This window comes from Balaenoptera acutorostrata, chromosome 20 (assembly GCF_949987535.1).
Source record: "Balaenoptera acutorostrata chromosome 20, mBalAcu1.1, whole genome shotgun sequence".
In the NCBI taxonomy this organism is placed as follows: Eukaryota; Metazoa; Chordata; class Mammalia; order Artiodactyla; family Balaenopteridae; genus Balaenoptera; species Balaenoptera acutorostrata.
Window position 1 is genome coordinate 37,490,507 of NC_080083.1, and position 25,840 is coordinate 37,516,346.

Below are 25,840 nucleotides of genomic sequence, written 5' to 3' on the forward strand. Positions count from 1 at the left end.
TAGTTTCAGCTTCAAATAACCCTCGAGGTGCTAGAAGGTTCTGGCCATAGGTGGCAACTGGACTGCGGGAGCAGGGCCCAGCCATCCCCCACCCCAGCAGATGCCCCTCACATTCGCCGCACAACCCTGAGCTCCCAACTCCCGCGGAAAACCGTCTGCAGCCTCCAACCGTCTGCAGCCCTTCCTGAGCGGGAGCGCTCCCCAGGCCCTAACCGGGTGCTGTCCACACCCCACATTCCTCCACACCGCCCCGCACCCTCCGCCCGCACCGCCTCTTTAACTCGCCCCCATCTCTGTCTTCCAGTGTTGCGATCGTCCTCCTTCCCGACCCGGGGGCGGGGATTTCAGGCACCCCCTGCTCTCCACCCGGAGCCCGGCCCGGCGCCCTCTCGGCACCGACACCTACCTGTGCGGCTCCGCTAGGGCGCGGGCAGCGGCGGGGGGCCGGCCGGGCCCGGATCCCGGGGCGCCACTGGGGGCTGGGCGGCCGGCCGCATCTCGGTCCCGCCGGCCGGCGCGGGGAGAGGCCCGGAAGCGCGCCCCCAGTCCGCCGCCGCCGCCGCCGCTTTGTTCGGCCCTCGAAGCGGCGCGCGGCCGGCCCGCGTGGGGCTGCGGGAGGCGGGCGGGCCCGGCGCGGAGCGGGGTCGCGGCTTCGCCGCGCGAGCGGGCCGAGCGGCCGGGCGGGAGGAGCCGCGTCTGCTGGGGGCACCGCGAGGCGAGGCGCGGGGAGCCGGGGGCGCCATAGCGGAAGGCGGGCGCGCAGCGGCTCTTCAATGTCACCGGCGAAATGGGTTCCATATGTCCGGCTCGGCGGAGGAGGGAGGGGAAGGGAGAGCGTTGTGGGCAGGACGGGACAGGAGGATGGGGGGCGCGATGGGGAAAGCCCAGCGGCGGCCAGTGGGTGATGGGAGGATTGGAGGCGAGAAAGGTTTGCGTTTTCCATTTTCCCTGGAGTTGTCTAAAGCTGCTTAGGCTGGTGGGAACTTTCTTTCCCTTTTCCCTTTTCTTTCCAGAAAGATCGGGGAGGGAGGAGATAAGCGAGGGTAGCATCCGTTTGTTCAGACTGGGGTGGGGGTGGGGTTCAAGGGAGGAGATGTGGATTGGAGGTGAAAGGGAAAGTTCTCAGGCTGCTGGAAGATCAACTTCTTCTCCCTGTCCCGGAAGAGGGAAAGAAGAGACCAAACCCAGGAGGGGGAGAGAGGCCAAGGAAGGATTCCCTGGGTCTGGGTGTGAGAGACTGACACCAACCACCAGCCCACCCACCCAACCCCATCCCACCCCAGGGATTCAGTTTTGGGAGATTCCAACCTTTAAGTTATTGAAGATGGTGGTGGAAGAGGAGTTTGAAGTGCCCAAGACATCTTGGCCATTCCAGACACTTCAGTTCCTACCCCAGCTGCCTCACACCTGACTTAGCACCCCCCAGGGTCTACTCTAGTCCCCTTGTTTCTGGGATGGCCTCGGCTTTGGGCAGCTGCCTGTAAGAAAGCACAGAGTCTGGAGGAGCTTCCAGACCCTACAGCCCCCTCCTCAGTCTGTGCCTGCCGCCCCCCCTCCCCCCGCCGCAAGGGGATGGGCTCTTTCTCTGCATTTCTGTCTCTATTTGTTTTTCTCTCTTCTCGTCTCTTTTCCCTTCCCTTCCTTTTCTTTCCCTTTCTCTCTCTCTCTCTGCCTTTTCTAACCTTCTCTGTGGTCTCTGTCCCTTTCTCACAGTCCCTTTGTCTTCTCACACTCTGCTTCTCTCTTTGTCTTAAGTGAATTTGAATTGTGCCTTGCTAAGGACTTAGGAGTGTCTCCAGAAGTCACTTCTGGCCTCACTTATTAGGCTGCCCCTCTGGGCAGTGTGGAGCCCTTGGCCTCAGAGCCCTGTCCTTTTGGCGGGGGGTGGGGAACCCATCCTTCTGCCGTGGAGACATCTTCTTCTACAAAGAAGGGGGCAAAGTGAGTGGTTTCCTTTCCACTTCCCTTCTCACTTAACTCTGGTTTTGTGAGTGTGTTTGTGTGCCCATCCAAGTTGTGGGATGTCTTCTGCCAGGACAACCTCCCTGCCCCTCTGAGTGGCCTTTGTCTCCATTCTCCCTGTCATCCTTTCCTTGGCCTCTGCCTTGACTTCCCCCCTCAGAAAGGGATCCTGCTGCTTGTTCTCTCTCTGGGCCCTCTCTTTTTCCTTCAACCTCTCTCTCCTCATCTTTCTATCTAACTCCTCTGCTCATTAAAGCATTAGCAGCCCAGTTTCTTAAAGGCACAGGGATAAACACTATAATTATATAGAGAAAGTGGACACCAGCAGCGTCTGGGGAGAAGACAGAGTCAGCAGCTTTCCTAAAGCGCCTTCCATCAAATATATTCTACCCCATCTCCTGCACAGCAAAAAAGCAAATGGGGTGCGTGTGTGTGCAGAACTGGTAAGAAGCAGCGTGCTTCGTAGCTAAATGAACCAAATGCATATATTTTTAAAAAACAACAAACTTGCTGATTTGAAGGGTAGGCCTATATGCCTGGATGGAGGGCATCAGGCCTCACAGAGGGAGATTTAGCAAGGGGCCAGCGATTGACTAAAAGATAATGGTGGAGAGGGATGGTCTCTCTGCTTTTGTCTCCTGGGCAGAGTCTGCATGTGAGTTGGGGAAAGGGAAGAGGAGGGGGTATCCCGAGGGCCAGAAGAGACAAAGACCTGAACGGGGCTGAGAGAATGGAGAGGAAAAGCAGGGGGACCAGGCCTCCACGTCACAGGCAGAGGCAGCAGGAGGAGGGGAGATGGAGAAGGGGGGAGGAGTTGGAATCACAGGGGCAGGGGCCTGTGAGATTGGCTCCCAGCTCTCCCCACTGGCTCTGGCCTGTCCCAAGGAGCACAGCCTTCAGCCTTCCCCTGCTAGTCCCCAGCCTCCAAAACAGGTTGAATTCAGAAGCTACTAACACCCACCATTCCACCCTTCATGTCCCTTTTCCTCTCCAAGGAAGAGTTAATCCTTTCCCCCTCTCTCCGGCATTCTAAGACTTTGGCCTAAATTCTGGAGCACTGGATTGGGGGTGAACTCACCCTCTCCACATTTACCCCCCTTCACTTTCCAGGTGAGGGAGAAGGAAATCCTTGCTTCCCACACTGAGTGTGTGTGGTATTCTTCAACACCCAAGGATGGGGGGCCTGAAGGGTTTGGAGCCCGCTATCCCTCAGGTCTCTCTGCTGCCTCCTCCGGCCCTTCCCACCCACCCCGTGATCTCCAGCCCTGTCAAAGCTGCCCCTGAATCCAGACTCTCCCCAGGCCCTTTTAGTGAGGCCAGGTAATGTCCCCACCCATCCCAGCCTAGGGTCTTGGCCTTTTCCTCCTCTTTCTCCCTAAACCCTTTTCAACCCAGACTCCCAAATTAGGAGGCCTCACCTACCACCCACCCTAAAAGCTGCCTGTTAACAAGAAGAGGGCTCAGCGCCCACTTGGAGGAGAGCATGGGAGTGAGCTCCTGGACGCCACCACTGGGGCCTAAGCCGCCACTCCAGGACGCAGCTGATGCCATGAATAATTAACACCTGGGCGTGGCATCACTAATTTTCCTGCTCAAAGGTTTACACTAGCAGGCAGAGTTAAGTATCACAGATAATAGTGGCTATAAAGTCAGTTGGCCAGGCTCCAGCCAGGGAAGAAGCTAGCAGCCCTGACCGAACTTGGCAAAGGCTCTGTCCCTCATCCATAACAACTTCGGGGCGCAGCGCATAATATCCCCAAAAGCCGCCTCTGGCTTTGCTCTCTACCAGCAGACCCTCCCCTAATGGGGAGGTACTCAGACCTCCAGGTGAAATCAGAGGGGAAAGTTACCAGCTCTCCCCTTCCCAATCTGTACCCCATTTGCTCCCTTTTTGGATGGGGGTTTAGTGAGGGGAACACACCCCATGTCCTGAAACACTCTCCAACTTTCTGAGACCACCTGATTCCTGGAACATTTCTTTTCTAGAACAACTTAGAGAACTTTTCCCTCCTTTAGCCCCAGACACGTATAGTCCCTCACTGCTGAGGAAACTTTCTTTGTTTCAGGAGGTCGAAGGAAGGCTACTGGGGTGTGAATTCACTTCCTTGTTTTGTTAGACAGGAGGATGGGGAGCCAAAGCTTTCAGCTTTCCTCCCTGCCCTTCAGCCTCTGCCTTCATTGTCTCCCCCAGTTTGGGTAGCTCCTTCCCCACCCTCAGCTCCCTGTCATATATTCAATACATCAGTCCTATAGGTTAAGCTTTAATACTATAACTGAATCCCTCCAGCCCTCTCCAGTTGCAAAGGACCTCTACTTGGTCCCCATCGACTACAAAAATCTTTGCCTTCAACTTCAGTAATTTTTTCCGCTGCCTCCACCTCTCTTGCCCCCAGGTTCCTTCTGCCTTCAGAGTTGGGTTCTTTACCCACAGCCGGCGTCAGAGCAGCCAAACTCCTGGAGGGGAACCGCTGAAAAATGAAGCTCTGTCTGCTGCTGCAGGAATGTTGGCTCTATCAGGCTCACAAACATAATTTTTATATTAGGTTGTGGTCTTTGACTGGGTTTATATGCCAATGAGGCATTTCTGGTTTACCAAATTTATACAGATCTCACCTTAACTGATAATCACAGATGCTGCAATTTAAGACCTCCAGCTATAGAGCTTTCATATTAACTGCTGATATATTACTGAAAATCGTCTGAAATAACCAACTTCTGGGAGCAGAGCAGAGAGAGAGGAAGTGCCTCCGAGAGTGACTCTTTCCCGGCCACAGAAATAGCCCAGCTTCCACATCATTTTCTGTGAGAAATGATTTATCGAAGACATGGCCATAAACAACACAACTCACTCACAAACACACGCAGATGCGCGCACACACACACACACACACACACACAATGGCTGGCATGCCGGCCGAGAAGCTGACACCCATATTGCTATAAATCAAGAAAAAGGTTGGAGGAGAGGGAGAGGGAGAGAGATAGAGAAGAGGAATATTCCTAAAATCTCTATGCAATGCCTCAATGGGTATAAACACACAGAGGACCGTGTGAAGAGAAATGGCAGGAAATGAAGATGGCTATTTGTCACATTTTACGACAATAACATTAATAACAAACAATAAATTTACATGGACATATAAGACGCGGTAGGTAGTGAGAAATCCCTTCTACTTACAATACCCCAGCCCGCGGTGTGGCTCCGGCTGCGGGGCTGTTTTATTGCTGCCTCCCTCTCTTTTTCTCTCTCTCTCCCTCTCTCTCCCCCTCTCTCTTTTTTTTCTCGGGGTACAGGCTTGTTTTTCAAAGGACAGTTGAATTGCACGTCAGAAACAGGGAGACCGAGCCTGCGATTTTCCTGACGAATACATATCTATTCTGCAACCTCGGCATTAATTATTTAATGAATCACGTGACCAGGAGGGGGAAGGGGGTCTTTCGATTTCAGGCTCAAAGGACCACTATGACCTTCCCCTTCAGGAGGAGAAATTTTCCTGCAAAATAGGTTCCCCCCAACCCACAAATGGAATAGTAGCTAGTTCTCTCTCCCACATTCACATCTGTATCTGCTGTATCTACATTCCCTAACCAGCCCCCCCCAGAACACACACTTACCCACAGCCCACCTCTCCTCTCTCCCTTCTCCTCCTGCTTCTGCTTAGTTCGTGGAGGTGCAGAAGTAGTCTGCAGGGGCTTCTGGGGGGTGGGGTGGGATGGGCGCAGAGTCCTTCTCCAAGCCCCTGCATTTCTCAGCAACCAGTTCCTCTCTCTGCATCCCCCAACTCTATTCTCTCTCTCACTCCTAGGGTATTTTAGTGGGACCCACTCCCCCTCTTCCTTAAATAACCAACAAAATTTCTAAAGAGACCAGCTTCAAAAGAAGCATTTCATAAGTCCAGATTGTATATGTATAAAGACTGGGGCTTCTGGCTTTAATTCTCTTTTTAAAAAGATCTTTTGTGGTACCTTTTGAAAGGGCAGAAAAGGGACAGGGTGAAGAGATGACTCGGGAGCTTCCAGAGTTGAGAGTAACCACAAGGGGGACTTGTTTTCGTTGTGTTGTTACTATTATAGGGAACCAAATTCTACTGACTGACTGAGAATATGCTCTAGAGACAAAAGACCTGGACTAAGTTTCCTACACAAAAGAAGTGGACACTCAGTCTCTCTGTACCTATGTCACATCCTGTCTCAGCCCTTCCCCACCCCCCAACACACCAGTGAAGACAGCTGGAGATTTGAACTGGAGGGGAGGAGAGGGAAAGGGAAGAAAGAGGCTTTGAAGTTGGCCTGACAGCCCCGTCCCCATTTCCCAGGTGTTAGTACCCCTTGCTTCCAAGCAGCAGACAATGGAGACAGATCAATAGGAAAAAGATGGGGGGATTGCATATTAAAGTGTTAAACACTGGTGATGATAGGAGAAATCCAGTCCCTTGGCCTAGAGAGAGAAATGTACACAGACTTCTTCCTCTCAGATATGAACAAAACAAAACAAAACAAAGTATACTCCCAAACCTTCACATACAGCTTGGCGCCAGAAGGAGCAGACCAGTTACGACCAGAATCCCAGAACCGGAGTATTTAGCCACGGTGTGGGATGGGGTTGCAAAGGGAAGCAGGGAAGACATTCCTGAAGGAGCCCCTCGCCCACACTCCCAGCCTTATCTTCAGCAGCTCTGGGGCAGCCGCAGCGGCCGGTGGACTGGGAAGAACAGATGCGTTTTGGGGAGGGGGGCATGGGGCCGAGGGGCCGCCAGCGGTTTGTTTGGAGAGGTCTGAACCAAAAGCGACTGGATGGGGAGAAGGTTGAGGACCCAGGTGCCCTAACCACCCCCGAAGAAACCGCCACTCCCGGGTGGTGTCCGGTCCAGCGGTAGCGGCAGCGCAGCCCCTGCCTCGGGCACTGGGCCGGCCTGGTCCCCTCGGAATCCCTCTCCCAACCCTTGGGTGGGGCGCCGGCGGGCCTGGGCTCTGTAGGGGGGTGGTCAGCTTTGGTTGTGCAGATACAAAACCCAGGCTGGTATTGAATTCAGCCCCGTGCCCGGCTCCAATGAGGGCAACTCCCTGCATGGTCCTGGCCAGAAATCCATTAAAACTGGTCCCCCCAAAGAAAAGCAGTCCACTAAAGTCTAAAAGAAAAATACTAGGGCGTGGGGAGTGAGGGGGTGGGGGAGAGAAAAGAGGAGAGAGAATATGCTGGAGCATGGGAAGACAGCAATCTCTGAAACGGAGAAATTATTTTTAAGGACGAGCAAAAGAAAAGCCAGTGACACGAAGGCACGCCGGGCAGGTTCTATTAAAATGCCCACACTCTTCGGATCCTGGGAATGTCCATGTTCAAATAAACAAGCGCCCGGGTGTGAGCAGAGTGCTTTCTTGCTGCCGATAAAGCGAACGTTTATACTGTGAGAAAGGCGAGATTGATTTACGAATCTGAACGTGCCTGTTTTATTGCCGATCACAAATCCGTCAGCGCTCAACTCACGCTGGGAAACTTCCCAACTCCGCTTTCCAACCAGACCCCCCTCCCGGGCCGCCGCTTCCCAGGGAGACCCACCACGGGCGCTGGGGCTGCCCCGGCGGCGACAGGCTCTGGCAGGACCCGGCAGCCCTACTCTGCCAAGACCGGTGCAAGTAGGAGCAAGGGTGGTGAGGGCCCAGGAGCTGGAGGAAGAGAGGTCCAAAGATTCGGAGGATAGAGGTGGCCGCTAGAATTGTAGATGGTGAGCCCAAGGGGCTGGGGAGCCTGCCTGCAGCACTCAGCTCTGCAGAGGTTGGGGTCTGGGAGTGAGGGAGGGGGAAGGTCCCTCAGTTCCCACCTGTGGGGCTGAAACCCCCAAAGGAACCCCAACCTTCTCTTTCCATTGTTTCCCTCCTCTTTCCCTTTGGTGGACCTCTAATCCTCACATTGCAGAAAGCAGGTTGTAAAGACTCAGGGGACTAGATCTTTATCACCTGGGCCTATAGAGGGCTCACAACTGGTTATCTGCCCTTATGAGTTATGGGTGTACATCGCCCCAAATATTTTCATCCCAGGAGCAGTCCAGCTTGCCTTTCTGCTCGCTCCCTTTTCTTACCAAGGCCTCCAGCTCCTGCATTTATTAAACCTCCCAGGGACGAAGGAGAGGATACCAACCAACGCCAGTTATTTCTTGCCTGAGACAGTCCCCAAGACATAGGAGAAAATTTACAAAATGCAAACCAACACCCCACATACATCCCAGCAAGTTTCTTTCTCTCCTAGTCTTAACTCAAGGGAACACTTCCTTCTTCCCAGCTGGAGTCTGTCTGTGTGTCTGTCTGTCTCTCTCTTTGTCTCTATCCCCTCCTAGGAGGATGGCTGCTGGTGTAGATTTTTAAGATACAGCAAGTAGAATATAGATTTGAAAAGGCTCTGTGTTCAGAGTTCACTTCTTAGCAAATCCTCCACACATCTCTTGAAAGTTGCTGGAAACTTTGGTTAACATGGCACAGCTGTCCCTGGCAATGGTCAGAACAGCCTGCACTGACCCTTCTCCCATCTCTCTTGCTCCTCTGGTGGGGAGGTACTCCGTGGGCTCTGTGAATAGCTGGGGTGGGATTGGGGAGTGGGGAAGGGGGTGAGAGTGATTACAGAAATAGCTTCCTAAACAAAGGGACTTCAGAAAATGGGTTAAGATTTTGTGGATTTGGATAACAGACCTCGAGAGACAGTAACCACAATGGGGGCCCTCTGTCCCCTTAGGACCCAGGGGTTTGTCCCCCTAGCCCTCTGAAGCCCCTGGACCGCTCATATCTGCCTCCCTTTGTCTTTCTTCCCTCAGCTCCCTCCAACGAAACAGGAAAGAAGGAGGGATGAACTGGACATGGATGGCGGGGTGAGTCTGCCTGAGGGAAGGAGCTCTGCACAGAGAGAGACCAGCACCCTACTTTCTTCCCCCAGCTGAGCTAAAAAAATTTTTTGTTCCTTTTCTCCCCAATGGACAGTAACAGAAAAACAATCCAGAAATTTCAAGATAGCAAAGAAGGGGTTGGGGGGGCTGGTGGGGGGTGGAGAAGATGGGACATACAACAGCCCAAGGACCCCTCCCTGCGGAGGTGTGACTTTCCCTTCTGGGCAGGAGGCAAGAGCCAACACAATGTCCAGTCTCAGAGAGGTCAAGGGGCTTCCGAGGTCATTTTGTGGTTCTAATACTGAGCTAATCGCCTAGAAAACGTGGCCTCTCCATGAACTCTCTCTCCTGCCAGCCTCCTACTTCCAAAGCCTCAGTGAGCCCCAGGGAAAAAAGGCCAGCACATTCTGGTCTGAGGCAGAGCCCACTGGCTCCCTCACCCTCAGAAGCGGGGCCCCAGAGGGGAGAACAGAGCCCCCAGACCAAGAGAGCAAAAGGAAACCAAACTAAACTCTGAGCCTCCAGGAAGAAGGAAGGGAGCAGAGTGGAAGAAGAGGAAGATTCCGGCATCAACGAACCTTGCCTGTGAACAGAACAGTTTCCTGCTCCAGAGAGTTGCAAATATTTGTCTAGAATCCCAACCTAGACACAAAAAGAAAAACCGAAGACATCCACCTATACCCTGCTCTGAGGTTGGGGCATTCCATCCAAAAATTGCATTCCATTTTTCCAGGAGGTGGCAGTGACAACTGCTCACCGGTAAACAGACCTGTGGGACACCAGCCCCCAGTGTAGACAAGCAGAGTCACGGAACCCACGGGCCACATGTGCACCTCACCTCGCTACACACACACACACACACACACACACACACACACACACACACACACACGCTGGGGCTCCCAAGGCCCTCCTGCATTTTCTAAAACCAGAAAGCACTTCTGAGCTGCCTCGTAAACAACCTTTTCTGGGGGTTTTCTGGTGCCTAACACCTCAGTCCCAATCAATTCAAACACTCTCCAGGTGTCAGTCCCTGACCCAAGCATCTGTCATCATAAAAGGCATCAAACCTGACCAACCGTCCACCATAAAAACCCCGCAAAGATAGTTGAAAAAGAAAAAGAAGGAGGCGAGAGAGTGTTTCTTCTTTCCCTAGTAAAAAGAGCTCATAAAACGATTTTTTAAAAAAGCCAGCCCAGGCGGGGCTTTGTTACCTTTGAGCCTCTCGCCTCCTCTCGCCTGAACTCTGCAGATCCCATTCATGACGAACAGCTTCTTCCAAACTGAGAGAAAAAAGTTTTCAGCTTTATGGTTCCAAATTTTTTCCCCCTTGCAGATCCGGGAGTGGCGGCTAACACTTTTTTCCCCCAACAGCCGGTCTGCGGAGATTTGCTGTTGAATAATAACAAAGGAGAGAGGATACGTATTTAAAGAAAAGAAGTGATTAATGGTTTTCTGTATAATTCTCACATTTTTCTTAGCTCTTGTCTACACAGAATGGCTGTGAACTTTAAGCTCCATAGAAATCTTTTTTATTCTATTCATACCTTCCTAAGAGCAGCTTTGATTTGGTTCTATAGAGACATGGGGGGGGGGCATATGCTTTTTAAGAACTATTTTCCCCTCTAGAAGGGAAGGGCCGCCGCATCCCTTGGCAGCTAAACATCACACCGCGATTCCACCGAAAACAAAGCTCGCCACTCTCAACCTCCAGTTCCGGGCGATTTGCTACCAGTATCCCCGCAGCATTGAAACGAGCGGTTCAAACGCCCCTTCCCGCGCGGTGGACCCCAGCCCGGTCTCTCCCGGGCCCGACACAGCCTCAGACGCCCGGGAGCTGCACACCGGAAGAATGCAAAAGAAATAACAGTAAAACGCGCTGGTGGAATTGGTTATTTTTATTTTCTGAAGGGAGATGGGACCGAAAAATGACTTTTAAATGCATCTGCTCTCCCGAGCCCTGAGCTTTTGGGAGGCGGGATGGCTGTACCCGGAGCCACCACCGGACCAGAGCCCCGAGGCCGGAGCCCCCAGACCTTAGAACTTCTCTTGGGCTCAGCCCCAAAGTGGCCCAAGCCTGACAGAGCTTCTGAGGGTCACCTGCACCCCTCCCTTCCCCCACTCCATTCTAGGGGTGACTGGGACCTCAGAGACAGAAAGCTATTTGGTCCCCAGTCATACTTTCGATACTTTCTATGAGAAAGAAAATGAAAATTAATACAGGAGCAGGGCTTCACAAAAGAGGCCATTTGTCTTCTTGATTATCTATTTGCTTGTCAGAGTTTGAGCTATGGCACCGGCTAGCTCCTTTGTAATATAAAAATACTCTGAAAACCTGCAAACACCCAGAAACATCTGTGCAAAAAATTAGACTCATTAAAGCCTTAAACACCTCAGAGGAAAACGATACCTTCTTACGCGGGAGGAAAGAGGCCGGCCGCTCAGAATCCTCTCTCGGAACTTTAATAAGCAAAGAGCCGTCTGTCTAGAAGGAGACAGCTTTAACCGCATTTTATTTGCTTATGACAAATAAATCACTATATGAAAGCCTTTGTCATACTTAAGCCTCTTGTGTTCTACCATGAAACATTTTCCCCTCATTAGGGATTGGAGTCAGCCCTCCCAGTCCTTTCAATCCATTTTTGGACTAGAGGGGAAAAATTAAAAGCCCCAAACAAAACACACCCACCCCAAAAGGAAAACAAACCAGCCACCACAATTTGGAGTCCTCTGAGATACAAATTCCCATCGGATCCTTTGAAAAAATTCCTCAACCACATAAATGTGCGGTCGAATGGACTGGGGTGCCTAAAATATACTCTGGGAGGCATTTATCTGCATCTTTACATCAAGGTTTCAACAAAAACACGCCGTGCTGGTCACAAGAAACCAAACATTTATTTCTATTGTCACTCTGTACAGGACACACATTTTCACGCCAACAAAGGGTTCTAGACTCAGGCAGCCCCAGAACTAAGAAGGGTCCTGGTTTGGAATGTCAGAAAGAGCATAGGAGAGAGGACGCACATGACATAAAATAATTAATAATAATAATAATAATAATCAATGCAACAATGATAAACTATGGGAGAGGTCTCTGTAACCTCATCTCCCAGGTGGGAAGGGCATTTTATTTCCTAGTTTCACATTCACTTTCAGTCTGGAACAGGCCTCCACTGTACAACTCCAGATTGGCCAGAGGGTTGTGCCCAGCTCCCACAACGCAACTGGCCCCTCACCCCGCCAGACACGGCTTGACCTTCCAGAGGAAGGCCCTCCTGGTCTCTGGGTCCTCTCTTTCTCTTGGACTCAATTTCCCTGCCCTGCTCCTGCGTAGCCGAGGCACGCATCCCCCCACCCGCCTCCACTTGTCCCCTTCCTGTGGTCCCTACCCCAGCCCCGCAGTGGAAGGGGGTGAGCGGCCAGCGTCCCCATGAACGGGCACGGAGGGGGAGAGAGGTTGTGTGCGTGTGTTTGTTACCGTGGCCAAAACACTGCGCTATCTGGCAGTCAGAGGATGCTTTCGCTGGGTTTCAGTAATGGGGGACAAAGAAAAAAAATCCAGACTGTCTTCCAGCAGCGGCAGCAGCAGAGGCAGAGGCGGCGGCGGCGGCCGAGCCGGGCCTCATTTGTTAGCGGGGTGTCGAGGTAATGGTCGCCACCGAGGCCCGTCCTCTCCTCGGCAGAGTAAACAAGACAGATGGGCCTGGGCCTGGCGTGATTAAAGATGAAACGTGGATCCATCTTCACCAAAGCTGAAAATGAGGAGTGCAGCCTCCTCCTATTTCTCTTTTTCTTTCTTCCTTTTTTTTAAGGAAGAAAGCAAGAGACTTGAACCTTGCTTCTGGGGGGCCTCGCCCGCCTCCCTATTGTCATTTCTATAAATAAAGCTTCCCCTCCCCCCTCCTCTGCATTTATTCGTGTAAATAGACGAAGTGGGGGGAGGGCAGGTAGGCTTTTTCGGACCCAGGCCTCAGGGTCCCCTCCCGCGTCTCCCCCAACCGCCCCCCCCGCGCTCGCAACCCACCCCCGCCCCGAGGTTCGCGGCTCCCACGTGGGGGACACTAGAGCGCGGGAGGGCCTCCGTTGGGCCGGCCAGGGGGCCCTCCGGCTGCGCCTGCGGTGCCACCCGAGCGGATCTTGGTGTTGGGCAACTTGTGGTCTTTTTTCCATTTCATTCGCCGGTTCTGGAACCAAATCTTAATCTGGCGTTCAGAGAGGCAGAGCGCGTGGGCGATCTCCACCCTCCGGCGCCGCGTCAGGTAGCGGTTGTAGTGAAATTCTTTCTCCAGCTCCAAGACCTGCTGGCGAGTGTAGGCGGTCCGAGAGCGCTTGGGCTCCCCGCCGGCGTAATTGGGGTTTACTGGACACACACAAAGAGAGGGAGAAAGAGAAAGTTTTATTGCCCCGAAAGGGAGGAGGGAGAGCCCTTTCTTGCAGCTAACACAGTGTCTCCCTCCCTCCTTCTCCCGCCACCTCTTCTTCCTCCGGAGGGGGTGGGGATGAAAGAGAAAGCGGGACCCCAGGAAGAGAAAGAGACCTCTAAGTTTTGGAGAATTGTGTGGTCACGACGTTGTTGTTTGGGTGTCTGGGGGGAGTGAGGAATCTTCACAAGGTTTTAATCGCTTCTTTCTCCCCGCACGTGGCCTGGGGCCCGGGATGGGAGAATGAGGGGTGAAAGAGGGAGGGAGCTTCATTAAACCTTTCTTCTGTTAGTTCCCACCCTCTCTGCTCAGATTCCAAGCAGTGCCTGCCCCCAGTAAAAACTTTTGCCCACTTCTCAAGCCAAGGAGCCAGACTAGAGGAAAGAAAAGAAAAAAAAAAAATACAGGGAGTTGACTCAACTCTCAGCTTAAATACAGATTACCTCCTCCCCCTTCTCCTCCCCCCCTTACACCCCTCCCCAATTTCCAATTTCACTGAGACTGCATCTCCCTGGCGAAAAAGTCGCTGGTGAGAATGGCAAAGAGGATGGGGAACCGACTTCAAAGGCGCGGGGCCCACCAGGCCATAAAAATTTATGGGGGATGTAATTATGTGGCTCTGAAAACAGGCGACCGTAAATCTCCGGCAATGGCGAGTTTATAGCGGGGACAATTGGCTTCCCCTAGCTCCCCCCCCCACCCCGCTCCATGCCTCGAGGTCCCTTTGGTGTAAAGCGCCGGGGGTGGGAGGGGGAAGGGGTGCCCACGCACTCACCCGTGCTCACGTGAACTTTGCGCATCCAGGGGTAGACGACGGGCTCTTTGCACGCGGAGTGGGACGGGCTGGGGTGCAGGGGGTTCTGAGCGCAGGGAGGCGGCGGGGGGCTGCTGCTGACCGCCTCGCAGCGCTGGCCGGGCTCCGGGAGGAGGGCCCCAGAGGGCGGCGGAGCGGGAGCCCGAGGGGACAGCCCGGGCGGTGGCGGGGGCGGCGGGGGCGGTGGCGGAGGCGGCGGGGGCCCAGGGTCCCGGCAGGCCGCGTAACGCTGCACCGTGCACGCGGAGCGCCGCCCGAAGCCCGCCTCCGGCTGGAAGCTGCTCTCTCGCCTCTGGCCGCCGGCGTAGTACCCCGGCGAGTGGTCGCTGGGTAGGTAATCGCTCTGTGAATATTCCTCGCACGGAGGGAACTTGGGGTCGACATAGTTTGAGTTGATCAAAAAAGAACTCATAGCCATTAATTTCTGGGAATTGTCCACAAAATATACTAAAATTTATTCCGACCCCTGACTCGTTTTCCTGTTTCCGAAAGCCCTCCTACTTACTGTCAAGTGAACAAAGTTAGGGGCCCACGTGATCCTCGGAGCCAATGGCCGCCCCTCCTGCGATTCCCGGATAAGGAAATCTGCTCACCCGGACCCTACTCTAGCCAAAGAGGTTTATTTCCCCTTCTTCTCTTCCCCCCCCTCTCCCCACCCAACACTAGGATTTACATAGGGCTCCTGCGGGGCGACCGCCTCCTCGCTTCTCCTCACCAGGATCGGGGAGAGGGAGGGAGGGAGATGGAGAGCGAGTGAGCAGGTTGCCACCCGAGGGCCTGTTGGGGTGCTGGGCGGAGCGCAATCCCTGGATCCCCTCAGAAGCTGGGGCTCCGGGTGTGGCCCCTCCTGTCCTGCCTCACCTCCCCCAGGCCTTCCTTAGGGCCCCAGCCCCTCCTCACGACGTGGCTAGGGGGAGCCCCTGCACCCGGCGTCTGTGCAGGGGAGTTAAGTGAGGGACGGACTAGGGGCTCCGCCTGAGAGGGGAACCCACACGGGGGAGAGGCACTGAGCGTGGGCCTTTTCTCTGCAGCCGCACGGGGAGGGGTAAGGAGTGAGAGAGGAGGCATCGGAGCAACCAGGCGGGTGCACGGAGGGACTTGTCAGAGATGAATGGAACCGCGGGCGGATCGATAGGAAATTCATGCACTAATTCGGGGAGACCTCGCCTTCCAAATCGCATTTAGCTGCGCTATTAGTTTGGCTGTGTCAGTCAGTCCGTCTGTTTCCCTCTCCTATCCACTCTTCCCCTTACCCCACGCGGCCCAAGCCGGGAGAAACGACTTGGTTTCCCACACTAAACATGAGCACTGGCGTAAAAAACCTCCAACTTTTGAGAGCACGTTGAATAGAAATTTGCTAATTCCAGAAGCACCGGAGCAACGCTAACCTCGGCGTCGAGACGTTGTAATTGCCGCTAATGCGGCCGCCTGCGCAGCGAGCAGAAATCTCACATCCTTGTGATGCTGAGGATAGGAGACAGGGGTGATCCCCACACAATAACACCCCTTGGTAATCGTGTGTTTCCAGGGCATCTTGTTCTGAACCCAAACGGAAAGGCGACCTCTGCATCCGTTTGAAAAGCAAATTTCCTTTGCCTTCGCACACTGAAGACAAGTCATTTTTACCGGATTTTCAGTGAAGCCTCCCTAAGCCCAAAATAGGGAATAGGTGGGCTGGAGGGAGAGGATAAAATAAAACATCAGCAACAATATTAACCTTTTAAGAGAAGTGAAAAAGGACCAAGGCTCCCAAGGGCAGGCAGGGGGAGATTTCAGGTAGACGATTCCTCCATCTCTAAGCAGTTGAGGGAGAAAAAGAAAGAGAAAGAAGAAGGAAGGAGTCTTCGTGTGGTCAGTCACCGGATGGTCCTCATTTAGGAAAAAAAAATGAGCGGAGTGTTTATGTCAACTACATATTCCCCTAGATACGAATTTGTGACCACAAAATTCCTTACACAAATTCGGATCTACAGGGTATATACAGAAGACAGATATATCTTCTTGGCCCAGAAATTTTCCAGTTCTCCTACTTTCCACGCGTCCTTCGTTTGGGGTGTGGTTTGAGTGCTTCGATTTTATTTCGTTTTGTTCAAGTTTTGAGGTCTGGGAGCAGGAAAAGTCACTTCGGGTCCATTCCTGGGATTACAAGGTTTTCAACTCTCTTCCTCTTCTATTAGAAATAGAAGCTGCCGGTCCCGCAAAGGGACGCGAACCATGGGGCCGCTGCGCAACTCGGCGGCGCATGAATTATGAGATGTAAACATTAGCTAAGCACAAAAGGAGGAAGGGTCATCCTGAGGCTGCGGCATAGTCAGAATCAGGCCCTTCTGGGTGCCCTCGCGCCCCTCCCCTCCCCCCAGGACTTTTTTTTTTAAAAAAAAGAAACAAAACCCCAATCGGCAACTCCGTGCCCCTTGCAGCCTTTAGTTTTCGATCAAACGAATATCTAGATATTTTCCAAGGCGCCTCTCAGCAAAAGGAAGAGGGAGAGGCGGCTGGGTGTGAAGGGGGGGGGGGTCATAAAAGTCCTTTTAGAAAAATTCAATGGTAAAAAGAGAGAGAAACAGCTGTAAAGAAAAATGCTGGGAGACCAAGCAGATGGGGCCCCGGATATTTAATGATGGGCAATTCCGTTTACAACCTGAGAAAAGATCAAAGGCGTTTCATTTCCGAATGAAGGGCAATGAGGAACCATAAAAGATGCAGCCAGATGATATTCCGGCCCCTCCCAACCTCCCATACCTCCTGGGGCCAGAAAAGGAGGATAATAGGTAAAGCTGAGGAGGAACCCCATTTCCCCCACCTCCCTAGCTCCGGGCACGCTCTCTCAGTCTAAACTTGCTCATTCAGCCACCTGCTAGGGTTGCTGGCAGTGGGACCAAAATGGGGATCTGGGAAACCTGGGGGATGTGGAATTTCTGAAGGGACTTCCTGAGGCTGCCAGTAACCACTGAATTTACTAAGCTGGGAGACTGAGGATGGAGCTGAAGGGAACTGCGTCCTAGACTGTGAAAGCTGAGGGCCTTCACAGGGTGAGGAGAAGGGTTCACAGAAGCCTCTTCTGCACCCAGACTCCCCATTCATCTCTCTAGGTCTGAAGAATACTTGCATCCCTAGTGAACAAATCAGAATAATATCAATTTCTTTAACAAGTACATCAACAAAACAAAAAGCAACCCTCTAACCACCATACTCTAAAGGTCTCTGCCCATCCCTAGTCCTGGGACCCTTGCAGGTGGATAGGAGGAGAGTTTCCACCTACCAGCAGCTAAGCCCAGAGACCCTCTGATTTTCTGTCCCAAATCTAGATTACCAAGGTTGGCTTCCGGGCCTGATTTCTAACACCAACACTCTCCCAGCCAGGCTGGACTCACCTATATTTGAAAAATCACACACACACACACACACACTCACACACTACTATTGTAGTTATCTTTGCCAAGAGAGGGTCCAATAAGTAATCTCAGAACCCCATTTAGGCACCCAGGGAGACTGGCACCTGACCCTGGATCCACAGACAAAATGTGTGGATAGGACCCCCAACAGCCCCCCAGCGTCAAGCAGGGGCTTTCCCAAGTCTTGTCAAGGGCCACTTTAGTGAGGGGCTCCACGACCCTTTCCAGCTGGCCAGGCCCCTCCCCCACCCCATACCTCCTGTCCTTCTCAGCTCGCCTCCCTGAAACCCGTCCAACTCGAACGCTTTTCGGAATTTGGGGAGGGCCAATGCGCTGGCCAGCGGGGCCTCTCTGCTGCTCTACACTTTCTCAAGAGATGCGGTCCAGGTGCCCCAAGCACCCCAAGAGAGAGGGATTGGAAGCAGAGCCCGCGGGGCTGTGTGTGGCTGATTCTGGGGACAGAGCGCTGCGCGCTGAGAGCCGCCACCTGCCCATCCCACCGTGGCGCCGCACCCCCCATCCCAGCCAGTCCCACCGCGATGGGTGGAGGACTTGGTTTATCAGCGACTTCCAAGACGGGGTTCAGAGCAGGAGGCTGCCTCTCCCTCCACCCCCGAAGAGCACTAACATCAATACGCATAATAATAAGAAAGAACCAAGGCTCCGCCCGCGTTCAGAGCCACCTCCCCGGCGCTCCCGGTGGCTCGCTGGCCCGCGGGCCGCCTTTTCCCTGCAGCCACAGGTTGCTGGAGTGACCTCTCGCTGCTCAGTCCCTCCGCCGTCCCAGGCGTGCCCAGCCCGCGTCGCATCGGCTACCTTTTGTCGGCGGTGAGGGAGGGACTGAGCGAGGGAGGGAGACCCTGAGGCCGGGAGGGCGAGCCCCGGCGGCCCGCACCGCCAGCGGCGCGGAGGAGCGCCAGGCCCGGAGGGGCGCGGGCGGGAGTACTCACCGGGCCGCTCCCCGCGCCCTCCAGGCCGCCAACCCGCCCGCGGGCCCGCGCGGCCCCCGACGAGCTCGCTCTCGTCCAGTATTGTGTGTTCCGAAAACCGAACCGCGGCGGCGGGCAGAGGAGCTCCGGGCCCCCTTGGTGGCCGGAACAAGCCTTTTTTTTTTTTTTTTTTTTTTTTGGTGTGTTTTTGTTTTTGAAGCGCAAGTTTTCGTATTAATCTCATACTTTGGCAGTCTTTGTTAAACAGCTAGGCGCGTCACCAGGCTCTCGAACATTTTAATAATTTTTAGACGCCGTGACCTGCGGTTCACCCCTCTCGGGCCTCCCCCACGAGCAGGCAGTTACTATAATACGCTCGCGCAGTTCGCTCGGTCATATTGAATTTTGCGCAGGTCATTACTTGGGAGAAAAATGACAGAGCAAGGAATTTGATTCAGCTCATCCTCTCCAGCTCTTTTTGCCAGAAACTTCTCTCCCCTTCCCCAACCCCCACCCCCACCCCCAAAAAGTCCCATTCGTATAAGACTCAGCCCGGCCCCGCCTCTTCTTTGATATCCCATCATTCCTATATTTTTTGTCAGCTCTCGTTTGGGGGCCAAGAGGGAAAGGGTAGAACTCCACGGGGGTTCCCTTTTTGGCCTGTGATGGAGGCTGGCACCTGGAGAGGTGGAAATGTGGGGATCTGGGTCCCAGAGAGCAGGCCTCAGCCAGAGCCCCCTTCCCTCCTTCCTCCCCTATAAATGGCTGCACTGACAAGGCCTGTACTCCCACCCAGCTGCACACTCCATCTGCTTTGTTCTGCCCCTCAATGCCAGAGAGACCCCCATTTCTGCCAAAACTTTAGAGGCTCCAGGGCCCCAGGAATGACCCCTCTACCTCCTGGTGCTGAGATTTGGTTCATAGGCCAGCATGTTGGGGAAGATAGAATCCTGAGAGAAGGGCTGGACTGCACTGGTCAAAACTGGGGCACTGGCTTTCAGAGGCTCTAATTCTCCTTTAAAAATCAAACAGTATCCTCCCCATCTGCATTTTTATTTAAAACTACTTCTCATCTGTACAGTAACTCCTTTGCCTACCCCCAGCACCACCACAAGGAGGTTGAGGAGCAAATCAGAGAGGTGTTAAAAATACTCAAGAGATTTTCTTTGCTTTGTCCCTCCAGGATCAGAAATAGGTGACGGGCCAGCAACACATTTCCCCCTTTCTCCAGCCTCCAAGGAACCAGCAGAAGTAGATCAGGTGACTCCCCCTCCACCCAGTTCAAGTCTACGGGGAGTGTCTGCAAGGGGGTATCTCCCTAGTGCGAGGAGGCCGGAAGAGAGCATCCCAAGGTACCCAGCTTGGCCTGGGATGGCAGAGGACTCCTCTTTCTCATTCTGAGGCCCCTCCAGCTCAGGACCTTGGGCTGCTCCAGTCTATTCCACAAAACTATCAACTTGCTAACATACTGTACTGGAATGGAGGGAAAAGAGACTGAGGAGGAACAGAAAGAGATAGATTCTCCAGTTCAGGTTTTGGCCTCTACCTCCTCTGGACTCTAGGAATTCCCTGTGGCCTGACTCCCCAGAAAAACTTGCCTGAAGGCCAAGTAGAAATGAGGACCCACACCCAATTGGTTTAATTTAAAAAAAATTGGGGTCAAATTGATTTGAAATTTGACATTAAACTGCGGTCTCTTCTGGCCATATTTCAAAATGCATCTTTATAAAAACTCCCAGGTTATCTTTTTTTTCTGGCGGGACAAACACCCAGAGAGTACCTCCTATATTAAATGCTTAGAAGAGAATATGATGACATCTCATAATGCAACAAACAGTTACTTAAAGACCCCAAATAAGCATATGCCCTGGTGTTATAATTAGTCTCTCTAAGCATTTTACTTATGAGCTAAGCTTAATGCACGGATTCAAGGTTCATTTCAGGTCGCCAGTTAAAAAGATCTCTGTGAGGCCATTCAGTATTTTTCCTTCTCATTTCCCCTCCCTCCTTGAAATAGGAAGAGAGGGACTCTGGAAGAACATACAAATGTAGGTTTGGGAGAGAGTGAGAGAATTAACAAGCTACTTCCTTGTACTTTCTTTCAGTATCCAAGTGCTTAAACCCAAGCGATCGGGAAAGAGGGATGGGAGTTTTTAAACTCCCTCCAGTCCTGGCCCATGGTTACTGGACTCCAACTGCCTGGACCCCGTCTGGGGGTAATCCCTGAAAAAACAGGCCTGCCTGGAGGGAGGAGGAGCTGGGGGATCCAGCTGTTTGGCCCCTTTAGGGGAAGCCTGGTGGGGCTGATGTGGGTTGGAGTCAGGTCTTCACCTTGGAAGACATCTTTGACCCCACCAAAAGTCCTGCAAGGACGTGTGGGTAATTGGATTTTTAAAATGTGTGCGGCTGGGTAGGTTTTAATTAAATTTTATATGGTGACTCAAAGGTTGTCTTTGGGAGAGAAAATTGCGCAGAGGATTGGCCATGCCCAGAGCGCTTTCTTTTGTGCAGCTCCCCACCCCACCAGAGCCAGTCGGGGGAGAAGGGTTTCTTCCTCCCTCAGTTTCTCCTTCCCCAGATATCTGCCTCTCCCCTCTCCAGTTCCGCTCCCGCACTCCCCGAGCCCACAAGTCTTCCTTACCTCGAGCATCCCTTGCTCGCTTTCTTCTGTCTTCACACACACACACACACACACACACTGCCTCTTCCCCTCTTCCACCCCGCCCCAGCCGCTAGACGCCGCTGCGGCCGGCTCACGCACGCTGTAAACTTTTGACCCTCCAACTTCGCGACCCCTCGGGCAATAACACTGGCCTCACGGCCCAGGGTCTCATTCTGCTGCGCCGGCTGCAGAAACCCAAGCGCAAAACGTCTTCCCTGCCCTTCCTCCCCCGCCCCCACTAAGGGCCTTAGGCCTGGAGAAGAGGAGTCAGTCTTTCGATTCAATAACTCCTCCTCGGGAAAAGATGCTGACTCCACTTCCGGCTTTTTTCACCACTTCCCGCATTTTCACCGTTCTCTCATGTTTAGATGGCTGGAAGAGCTTTTGACGACCCACCCCTCTCCATTCTTGTCCCCTAGAATGGGGCCGCAGTTGCCGTTGACAGGAGTGGGGACATATGGGAAGCCATAGAATGGGCTGACCTGGAGAAGGGTGTTTCTGGGGTGAAGAGTGGAAAGAACTTGGAGCAAGTGTTCCTTGGGAGAGGAGGGGGCCATAGGCCCCCAAAAGGCTGGAGAGAGAGCTCAGCGTCCAGGCTTTGCGAGGCCCAGCGGGCCCGGGGCCACCTTGCGCGGCCGCTCGCTGGCGCCTTGGAGGCTCCAGCCTGGCTGTGAACTTGGTCTAAGGCGGACTCTACTGGCAGCTCGGGGACGTTACAGCCTCAGCCTCTGCCTCTCGGCCAGCGCAGCGGCCGCGCGGCGACCTGCGCTGTTTCGGTTTCCTTTGCTCCCAAATATCGCTTCCCAAGCCCCCACTTCTCATAGAGAAGGATTTTGTTCCTCCTTTCCTTGGGGCCCTTGGGGGTTGGAAAACAGAAAAGAGAGAGTTAGAGAGAAAAAGAGACTGGAACAAGCAGAAGCTCCGATATACAGGGATTATGCTCCATCTTGTCTCCAAGCCCCAAAGAGGAGATGTTCCCACACGCGGGGACTTTCCCCCTTCGGCTCCCCTAAACGCTTCTTTTCAGGCTGAATCCCCTCCTCTCCACCTGGCCCTCCTGGGTCATCTCTTGGCTAGGCAAGCGGTGTTCGGGCCTGCGAAGTACCTTTCCTCTCTAGACACATTCGTCCCTACCCCACTGGGCTCCGAGGTCAGGGATCGCTGCAGCCAAAGTCAGCCGCCACGCTCAAAGGCTGCAGCGAGGCCGCAGCTATGGGGGCTCAGCCCGAATCCACTCAGAGAAAAAGACCAGAGCGTGGCTGTGCAGCTAGGGAGGAAAAGCTAGAAGATGCCAAGACGAGATTTAAGGAGAGAAAAGACAGGACAGAAGACGCCTAAATCATAGAGAAAGGAGAGAGAAGGGGGAGAGAAAGGGATTAAAAGTTATAAAGGTGCTGATATTCGGGGTCCGACAGGTCCAGAACTGCCCGAAGTCCAATCCTCTCCAGTCTCCTAAATCCCCCACTTCCTCTTGGAGCCCGAAATCTGGGTCTCAATAAATTCGCCAAAAGGAGGGGAAAAATCGGTCTAAACCTGTGGGCCTGCCCCCAACCCGGCCGGGAGCGATGTAGGTGGCGGCGGTGCGGCCAGCGGCGCGTAATGTATGCGGCAGCGGCTTGGAGCCCCAAGTAGGCCGGCGCTCCGGCCCTGTCTGCTGACCTCTGCGTGATCCCGGACTCTATGAATTATTGATGAGATATGAGCGTTGATTTCCCCTTTCAGGATGCAAACTCCATTATATTGTTAAAATGGCGATTTAATCGTTGAGAATAGCTTTGGTGTGGGTTTTTTCCCCAAACTCATTTGCGCCTCCTTCCTTTTCATTTAACTCTCTTAATTAAATCCTTTAACAGATTTTAATCACTTTTTGGAGGGAGGGGTAGGAGGAAGAGGAAGGACATCACTACCACCACCAACAAACACTAAAAACAAGCCAGAAAACCATAAAAAGCTTCTACCTTGGGGAAGTTGAAAGGAAGGTGGGGAGGAGGTGTTAACCCCACTAGAAAGGTCGTGCTGGGAACAACCACCAGAGGATACATGCATCCGAGTGCTGGGGCAAACTAACTCTGACAAGGAAGTGTTGGGCCTGGGAGGTGTTTAATTCCACCCGGGAGGAGAGTTGTGTGTGGAGTCCGACTGTGGAGAGTAAGTCAGGCTTACCCTTCTTGCTGAGAAGTGGAGGGACATGGAGCTTGGGGAAGACACGTGTTTCTTGAGGGGAGCGATTCTCCAATCTGAAACCCGGGGCACGGCTTACCGAGAAATGTCCATTCGCTTTACCGCCCCCATTTCTCCCCTCCCCCACCCCAAGCAGCTCGGTTTCCAGGCGGTGTCTGGGTTAATTAATATGGATGTGTAACAGCGCTGCAGCAATCGATAAATCCCGCTGTGGGCAGATCCCAGCCTCGAAATCCGATTACTCTGAGAAACTCCAAAAAATGGAAACAGTGACCAGTGGGCTCTCCGCTAAAAGAGGGGAAAGGTTCTTGCTAAGCCCCGTTCTCCTTGGTTGGCCGGGTTGGTCCCCAAGCTGGGAAACCCATGCAGGCAAGCGCCTTCTCTGCTCTGTCCCAAAAGGGACTGAGTCTGGGGGACCGTGCTGAGCGGTTCACTTCTCCCTTGCTCTGAATTCTTGGCTTCCACCTCAGCATCCAAACCCCAAGGATAAAGGAACCAGCCCAAGAGAAGAGCTTCCACGTGGGCCTGCCCCCATACCCTGCCCCCCCAAACCCCAGTGAATACTTCTCACAGCCAGGGAAGAGTTAAGTGTCCCTGTTGCAGTTACCAAGAGGAAGCCGATGAAATATGGGCGCTTGGAACTCCAGGCCCGGCTGGCTTTCCTGTTTACATTTCTTTATACTTCCTCCTACCCCGAAGCCTCGGAGAAACAAAACAAAAAACCAAACCAAAAAAATAACCAAATAAAACAAAACAAAATTAAATTGTCCATTGAGTGGTGGTCAAGCTGGCCTCAGAGGGAAAAGGGAAAATGTAGCTTTACCCTCCCGCTGCTGACCTCCTCTGCCCTGCCCAGGTGGAGGGTGCTGATGGATGGGCTTGAGGATTTGGCTAGTGGGTTCTGGCCTGCAGCTCAGAAAGTTGGGGCCTGGACCCAGCTGGGGAGGGGAATCAGATGGGAGAGGAGAGAGAGGAACAGCTTTCCCAGAGAACGTCTTGAGGAAGACTGGAGAGGAGGACACAGGTCTGGGGCAGAGAGAGTTCCTTTGCACCAGAAACCATTGGAAAACTCTCATCCTCTCCCCCAACACGTCCTTGCTGGGGTTCAGGGGAGACAGTTGCCCAGAAAACCTAAAGTGGGGAAGAGGAAAGCCCAGCTAGGGTGGGGTCTTCTCCAGGCAGGATCTGCTCAGAGCCGGAGGAGACCCTTCAAGAGTTCTGGCTGTTGCAGCAGAAGTGGGCACCCCCGCCAGAGCCGCTCTTCACCACTCCGGAAAATCTCTCTAGATATGCTCAGCAGATGTCCCTGGGCCGCTGGCCCCAGACATTCTATATCAGAGTTTGCAGGACTGATGTGGGAGGGGGCCAAAAAATCTTTAGTGGCAGGCCTGGTGGTCTGGGGTTTCTGGGAGAGGGTGGCTGGCGGCATCAGAGTGAGACCAGGGGCACAATAGGAGTGGGGTTTCCCAGGAGACCCCAGGTCAGATTCTGTGCCCACTGCACTCTTCCTTTGCATCTCATTCACCTCATTTGTCTTGTCCAGAGTGGAAGCCTGTGGAAGTTATGCCTCCAAAATTTATTGGTATTTTAAATGGTGCTTGACATCCTTTGGGAACTGACCAGAGTCTCCTTTCCATGGGATACAAATGCCCCATCGTTTCGGGGGAGATGTATCTTCACAGTAAGGTGAGGACCCCAAGCTCTCTGTCCTCTTTGCACTCAAAGCCTGTGAAAGGTCTCCTGTAAATCAGGCCTGGGCAGGGAATGCAGAGCTCAGGGAATAGAGAGCAGCTGCAGGAGAGACAGGAAATTAGGAGAGAGTGCAGATGTTCTTTAATGTGAAATGGGGAGAATCTTGTGACCCTCTCCTTGTCCCAAAGATCAGAAGCCCCTTAAGATGCCACATGACCAATTCCAGGAACAATGGGAGCTGATGAGCTAAATCCAGAGAGGGTGGGCTGGCAAAAGCAGGAGTGACAGGGTGGTTGACCCCCCATGGGTCTTAAAATTGGGAGGTCAGTTTGGTGAGGAAGAAGCCTCCAGTTTTTAGAAGGAGGGTGACTTATCCTTAGAAAATAACGGGCCCCAGGGAGTCAAATAATAAAATCCTTCTGGTTTGTGGTGCCACAAAACAAAGGGGCCTCTGGGCTCTGGTAGGGAGAGAAGAAGGAGAAAGGAGAGGAGAGGAGAGGGAAAGAGCACCTTTCCAATTTTCTCTCCCAGCTCCTAAGTCCCTTTTTATTCTCCTGACAGTTGGGGCTCTGTGTTCTTCAGCAAGTTTTATTTTTGGAGGGATTGCCAGGGATCTGCTTAAACACCTACATCCTCTAGATAAAAAAAAGAAGCTCTATATGTTAATATAAATGTTTCAGACATTAAAAAAAAAAGAAGCTCTCCCCTTCCCCCCACTCCTGGCCAGAAATTTGAGGGAAATGCCCCCTCTGTCTGCTCCCTGCTTGGACCTCAGGACCCTACATAGAGCCAAGACAGAAGGTTGGCCTGGGACCAAAAGGCTGAAGTTGGGTGCAAAGGTGCCATGCTCCCCATCCCTGATAGCCCTAATGGGGCCATGGAGAACCAGGGGTACCCCCTTTCACGGGT

General features: G+C 53.2%; 2 protein-coding genes across 3 annotated transcripts in view; both read right to left on the minus strand.

The window, feature by feature from the left end:
* Window positions 1-18,474, minus strand: part of HOXB3 (homeobox B3) — a 33,126-nt gene extending 14,652 nt beyond the window's left edge. The window contains exons 1-2 of one of the 2 annotated variants that reach the window (XM_057536734.1): window positions 18,418-18,474; window positions 10,049-10,226 (exon numbers count right to left, since the gene is read on the minus strand). The gene's annotated coding sequence lies outside the window, so the exon portion shown is untranslated. Of the gene's footprint in view, window positions 1-406; window positions 995-10,048; window positions 10,227-18,417 lie in introns of those variants that run through there. The other variant, XM_057536735.1, reaches the window with a different exon arrangement.
* Window positions 11,708-14,782, minus strand: HOXB4 (homeobox B4). The gene is made up of 2 exons (XM_057536737.1): window positions 14,034-14,782; window positions 11,708-13,197 (listed from the first exon to the last, which is right to left on the minus strand). The coding sequence occupies exons 1-2, from the start codon at window positions 14,488-14,490 to the stop codon at window positions 12,899-12,901; spliced, it is 756 nt and encodes a 251-aa protein (XP_057392720.1). The 5' UTR covers window positions 14,491-14,782; the 3' UTR covers window positions 11,708-12,898.
* Window positions 18,475-25,840: the final 7,366 nt, after the last annotated feature.